Source organism: Eutrema salsugineum, unplaced genomic scaffold (genome assembly GCF_000478725.1).
Source record: "Eutrema salsugineum unplaced genomic scaffold, Eutsalg1_0 scaffold_3, whole genome shotgun sequence".
In the NCBI taxonomy this organism is placed as follows: domain Eukaryota; kingdom Viridiplantae; phylum Streptophyta; class Magnoliopsida; order Brassicales; family Brassicaceae; genus Eutrema; species Eutrema salsugineum.
In genome coordinates, this window is record NW_006256756.1 from 1,705,749 (window position 1) to 1,711,748 (window position 6,000).

Genomic DNA, 6,000 nt, shown 5'->3' on the forward strand with positions numbered 1-6,000 from the left:
CAGATCAAGTTGGTACATTTCCACGTAATTGACATTTTACACGTGATCTGCTTGTGACTACCGTTCTATTTTTGTTTTTCCTTTTTCTTTTCTTGGTTGTCACCGTAGTTGTACCGTTTAAAAACGTGATATATAGTACTTTTATTTTCATTTTATTTTTAAGACCGTGATAGCTAGGCATAATTAATTGTTTGTTCAACTATTTGTGAACACCTAATTCTTAATTACTTGGTTCACAAAGGTTTTTCAGTTTTCCTCCCACTAGTTCGCAACATTTATATGTAAGTAAAATATTATATATATAGGGATATGTATATATATATATATATATGTGGCATTTGAATAACAAGATTTTTGAATGCAATGACGTAATATTTCGAAATAAAGATGTTATACTTGAAGACTTGAAGTAACAATTCTGCTATTTATACTATATACTATATCACTAAGTCACAAACTAGGTATACAATCATATATTTTACGAAGTCAATCTGCAAGCATTAGATGTTTAGCTAATGACAAATGTTAAAAACTACAAAATATGCGAGGCATAATGGTCAAATATAGAATATTGTTATTGGTATTTGGTAACGGGTTTTAGTAGAGCCTAGACATCATTTGGCTGAATGGCATTAAAATATATACATTCTGATTACAACGCTCTGCAGGTTAAAGCCAGGCCGTAAATGTAAATGGATACTGCACCTTTTGTGGTATACGAAGATATGAATATATGATACTTGTGGTATACGAAGAGTCCATAACTAACAACTGATATCTAGTATTGTTCCTTCTTAATTAGATACCTTAGAATTTTGACTGAAATATAAAAAAACTTGATATTATTGATTTTCTTGAATTTTTCAGTTACTATGAATCATCATCATTTCAAGTGAAATATGTGATATCAAATCTGAATTGGTGGATTAAAGTAATATATCAACAAAAAAAACAAATGCGTGCATGTATATTTGATCAGGTGGTTTCCCTTGACGACATGGTATTTCTGATAGCCAATCAAATACACGGCAGAAGTAGAACACAGTATTAGAAAACCTTTAGGTAAAAAGTTAGGCAGCCTAATTTAATATATATATATATATTATTTATTTGAAAAAAAAATACACATGAACAAATACTGTTAATATCGATGATAATTTGTTTTTCAACACGTCCCATAATTAAACTTTAGCGTTTACAATTTCTCTTAATAAATTTTTATATCGCTATATCCCAATCAAAATTCTGGTATTCTCAGAAAGTTAAGAGCATGTCCATTAATAAATCCTTCTTTGGGGTTCACCAACATAAAATAAGATTTCTTTTTTGTATTGAATTTATTGAAGAACCTGTGCTATATTTTGTGTTCCATTGGTGAACCCAAAGAGAGGTTCATCAAAATAATAAAAAAAATTTGTTTACGCAATTGCATATGCATAAATGTTGTCCAAGAACACTGCAATCATCATCGCCACCATCGTTGAAGACAAGAAGATTGTGTTCAAGAAATCATTGAACCAACCAGCATTGGTGTGAGCTGGACCGTGCAAATACACACAATCTCGTATAAAAACAATGTATAGAAGCACAATTAACAACAAGTTTCAAATGGCTAGATAGATACTGCAATAATCTTATCAATCTCAGCTGCAGAATCATAAACTATAGTTGGTCCCCACTCTTTCATGTATTGCAGCCAGCACGGCTCTGAAACCGCTCCTTCCCCTAAATACTCAGCTGCTACAATTCTATACCTTTGACTAAAATTCACCACATACTTGCTTTTCCCAGCATCGTTTCTCACTCCAATTCCTAGCTTCGACGAGCCTTGAAGATACAATCCAGGGTGAAGAAAACTCGCGTGTCCGTGTTTCGACGAGTACGTACCGGTTTGTTGCTTCCTTTGACAAACTCAAGATCCGACGCATCAACCTGTGTTTCGACGAGTACACAACTCTCTGTAAGATCCTCTCTAACACATCTCACTTCTTCAACCTTAGGCTCCTCTGCTTCGTCTGTGACAATCACTCCCACGGCTCTGTAACCAGCTGGAGGAACAGGCAACCAGAAGTAGCAATCTGAATCTGAACTCCAAACTAAAGTGTACTTCACCGGTTCTTTCAATGGAGGGCGATGATCATGATCGGGATCGTTAGCTCGAGCTGCAAGAACAAAGCCTCTCAATGGCTGATTGTTTGGCTGACAGTAATGACCAAGGCAATGAAAACCTTCTTGTATCCGTTTATTGCTTGAAAAATGAGTGTATGTTACCTCTAAAAAAAGAAAACAAGTACGAGTTTGAGAAGCAAGTTTGTATTTTTTTTCAATATATCAAAGTCAAAGGTTCTCAAATAGCATACTTCTCCTTATAAACTCATCAAATAGAACCAAATCTGGGATATCACGAAACAAATCAGAAATTGAAACAAAAAGCAAATTGAGAACACCACCATCAAAACCGCTCACATACTACCACACAGATATTTCGAAAAAGGAATGTTCATAGCCTAGTAGGGAGTTCTAGCAATCAAGTTTAATTAAAATCTCCATCAACAGAAACCCAAAAATTCGAAAGAGGAGGAAACAAATGAAATTGAGAGAGGGAGAAACTGAAGGATCACAAATGGTGGAAGGAGATGATGATGAATCGAATTCGAGAAAAACGATTAAAAATCGTCGGCGAAGAAAACGAGTATAAAGTCGTGTGAGATGAAGAAATGAAAATGTCGAGAAAAAAATTTTTTGTCCGAGAAACACAATACAATATTTGGCCATTTAGAAGCTTACACGTGGTTAAGAGGCGAGTTCATCAAACTAAGAGTCGGTTCATCAAAAATAAGATTCTTTTCATTTATTTTAAATTGTTTTTACCTAAAAATCCGGGCCGAACCCATATAAACTTCTATTTAACATGGTCTAACATTGTCTATATTTTTGAGAAGAAGATTGGTTCTTAAAATACCTCTGTCTTCTCTATAACACTAATCGAACAAAATTTCCGAACCTATCTTCTTTTAGTATTTTAAGACAACACTTAATATGCAGAAGGTTGTTAAGTGTAATTGGCTATTAATTTTGTATAATTATCTAATCGAGTAAGGCAGGCTAATTGAGTTGATGAGGAACTAACCAAGAAATTAAAAATAAGAAAACAAACCACGTGGGATCCATGAGATGTGGACGAGGAAAATCGTCAAACTTTGAGATAATCTTGGATTAGGTGTACACTTAATTTCAGAACCTTCTCTTTCTCAATTTTGTCTCATTAATTTTTATTTTTTATTTTAGCTTTCTATATTTTATTCATTTTCTAAAATTAAAAAAGGAAAAACCCAAAAGAGAGGATTTTGATCAAGTAAAAGAAAGAATTTTTGAAGAGAAGGCAATCGATTCTATTTCTCACCTTTATTATATAAACCCATCTCTCTGTTTCGTATCCCGATACCCACTGGTTTTTCCTTTGTTTCAAGAATTTTCCGATAAAGTTTTGAGTTTTCCGGGAAAGTTGTAGCCGAGAAAAGAAAAAAAAGAAGAGAAACCTCTGTTTGACAAATTGGGTCTTTTCATTTCTCGTCAAGTCTGCATTTTTTCTCCTCTCTTTCGGGTATTTTCTCTCACTTTCTCGCTTTAATTCTCGACAATCAGGCCAGATATCATCGTCGTGTGTGTGACTTTCGAGAAATCAAAATCGCAGAGAACAAAGAAAAAACACAATCATCGATTAACATTGTTTTTCTTGGGGGTTTTCTCGTTTCGGTTTTTCGATCATAGAAACAAACAAACAACCGGAAAATCGGCTCTCTCCACAGAAAATAAAAATAAAACGAAAGACTTTTCTTTCTTCTGCAAGTAACTGAGCAGATTTCGGTTTTTATTATTTTTTTCCTCTCATTTCTTTCTTCAAATTCCTTAAAATAAAATAAAAAAAAATAAAAAATTCTTGTCCATAATTTCCGTTTCCCTTAAATTCAGCTGTCCTAACGTCAAAACTCAGACACTCGCTTGCGTGTCTCCCTCTTACAATCCCCATTCTCTCTCTCTCGTTTCTCTCTGTTTCTGGGGCATTTCAAAGAAGAATCAAGAAACCCAATCTCTCTCTTAGAAAGGAATCATGGTGTTTGGAAAAGGGTCAACGAAAAAATCGAACCTTGACCGGTTCCTCCATTGCACAACACCTGTAGTGCCACCCCAATTTCTCCCCAAGGTTTGAAACGTTCTTCGTTTCTTTCTTCTCTTAATGGTAAATAGTTATCATGTAAACAAACTTTAAAAGGATTTTTGTGTGGCTTGAATTTGCAGACGGAGATTAGGAGTTTGAATCGGATTTGGCATCCATCGGAGAGAGAAAAGGTTGAGTTTTTCAGATTGAGTGATTTGTGGGATTGTTACGATGAATGGAGCGCTTATGGAGCTGGTGTTCCAATTCGTCTCACCAATGGAGAATCCCTTGTTCAATATTACGTTCCTTATCTCTCTGCAATCCAGATTTTCACCTCTCGTTCTTCCTTGATCCGCTTGAGGTACACCATAGAAGAATAGATAGCTTTGAATTTTTCCATCTGATAAATGAACCCTTTTTCTGCTGATGGAATTTCAGATTTGAAAGTTTGATCCTTTTGATCAATCAATTGAATCTTTGAGTACGTGAGATGTTGATTCCATTATGTTTTTGGTGTTGTTGATTAGGGATGAGTCTGACGATGGTGAAAGCGAGACGAGAGATTCGTTTAGTGATTCATATAGTGATGAGAGTGAAAGTGATAAACTCTCAAGAAGTGCTTCTGATGAAGGACTTGACCATGACGCTCTCTTGCATCCGAATGATCGGTTGGGCTATCTTTATCTGCAACACTTTGAGAGATCAGCTCCTTATGCTCGAGTTCCTCTCATGGATAAGGTATTCAATGTAGCTCCTTTTTCTCCATTGACCTTGCTTCAATGTCGCTTGGTTGATTTCTCCTTAGGTTATAATGATCTTATCAATCAAGACTTGACTTGAAATGACATATGGTGATTTTGGTTTCAGATCAATGAATTGGCTCGAAGGTTCCCCGGACTAATGTCGCTGAGAAGCGTAGATCTTTCCCCGGCAAGTTGGATGGCTGTAGCGTGGTACCCTATTTACCATATACCAATGGGAAGGACCATCAAAGATTTATCCACTTGTTTCCTCACGTATCACACTCTTTCATCTTCTTTCCAAGGTACTAATCTTCTCTATCCTCTCACATTCAAGTCCTCTGATGTGTTTTTATCCCACAAAAATGTAACCATTATGGTCTTAATTTAAAGATATGGAGCCAGAAGAAAATGGCGGGGAAAAGGAGAAGACCCGGAAGGAAGGAGAAGGCGTGACTTTGCTTCCTTTCGGGTTAGCCACTTACAAGATGCAAGGCAATGTTTGGCTCTCGGAAGATGATCAAGGTCAAGATCAAGAGCGAGTTGTGTCGCTTCTAAGTGTTGCTGATTCTTGGCTAAAACAGCTAAGAGTCCAACACCATGACTTCAATTATTTCTCAAGAATGGCTCACCGTGGCTAAGCAAATCCATCACTATACGGATGATTTTTCAACTGTAGAGTTTTATATCTCTTTTTTGTTTTTCTTGTTGGTCCCAAGTGAAAAGGAGATTACTTTTTTTTTCCCCTGGTCGCAATAACCGTGTTTTTCCAGTGGTTGGAGCAGCATTGGCAGTGGCGAGGAGGCTTAAACCGCTGGGTGAGCGTTTCCTTAACGCAATTTAAGCGGTTGCTGCGTTTTGGGTGTAGAATAGCTTTTGAGTCCTATTCATGGGAGATATCGTATATTATATATTGCTGATCTGTTGAAAAGAGTGTTTTCTTGTTTGTTGATAACATTTGATCGAGAGGGTCTTGTTCTTGTACCTCAGTAGCATTTTAAAGAAATAGTAAATGTAACGATCTAATCATCTTTGAAGCGCAAATGTATAAGTTGAATTTGAGGAAATATACCTAATCTACTACATATTGACTATTACAAA

General features: G+C 35.9%; 2 protein-coding genes across 4 annotated transcripts; one reads left to right on the forward strand and one right to left on the reverse strand.

Moving 5' to 3' along the window:
- Nucleotides 1-1,451: 1,451 nt before the first annotated feature.
- On the reverse strand, nt 1,452-3,465 carry LOC112085116. 2 transcript variants are annotated; one of them, XR_002898729.1, is made up of 2 exons: nt 2,361-2,709; nt 1,452-2,273 (listed from the first exon to the last, which is right to left on the reverse strand). XR_002898729.1 is itself a non-coding variant. In XM_024154125.1 (2 exons), the coding sequence occupies exons 1-2, from the start codon at nt 3,420-3,422 to the stop codon at nt 1,813-1,815; spliced, it is 480 nt and encodes a 159-aa protein (XP_024009893.1). In that variant the 5' UTR covers nt 3,423-3,465; the 3' UTR covers nt 1,463-1,812. The 2 variants fall into 2 exon arrangements, 1 of the variants encoding a protein (XP_024009893.1); XM_024154125.1 differs by lacking the exon at nt 2,361-2,709 and adding an exon at nt 3,404-3,465 and having other exon boundaries at nt 1,463-2,273.
- Nucleotides 3,466-3,497: 32 nt separating this feature from the next.
- On the forward strand, nt 3,498-6,000 carry LOC18014251. Of its 2 annotated transcripts, none has more exons than XM_024154123.1 (6): nt 3,498-3,604; nt 3,973-4,204; nt 4,300-4,520; nt 4,687-4,897; nt 5,027-5,204; nt 5,293-6,000. In XM_024154123.1, the coding sequence occupies exons 2-6, from the start codon at nt 4,112-4,114 to the stop codon at nt 5,538-5,540; spliced, it is 951 nt and encodes a 316-aa protein (XP_024009891.1). In that variant the 5' UTR covers nt 3,498-3,604; nt 3,973-4,111; the 3' UTR covers nt 5,541-6,000. The 2 variants fall into 2 exon arrangements, with proteins under 2 accessions (XP_024009891.1, XP_024009892.1); XM_024154124.1 differs by lacking the exon at nt 3,498-3,604 and having other exon boundaries at nt 3,892-4,204; nt 5,293-5,574; nt 5,673-6,000.

What these genes read in the sequence shown, in the direction of transcription:
- LOC18014251 (XM_024154123.1), top strand. Translation starts at nt 4,112, where the DNA reads ATGGTGTTTGGAAAAGGGTCAACGAAAAAATCGAACCTTGACCGGTTC. An exon ending in CACCCCAATTTCTCCCCAAG is followed by an intron (nt 4,205 to 4,299) that starts GTTTGAAACGTT and finishes TTGAATTTGCAG; the next exon opens with ACGGAGATTAGGAGTTTGAA. An exon ending in TCTTCCTTGATCCGCTTGAG is followed by an intron (nt 4,521 to 4,686) that starts GTACACCATAGA and finishes GTTGTTGATTAG; the next exon opens with GGATGAGTCTGACGATGGTG.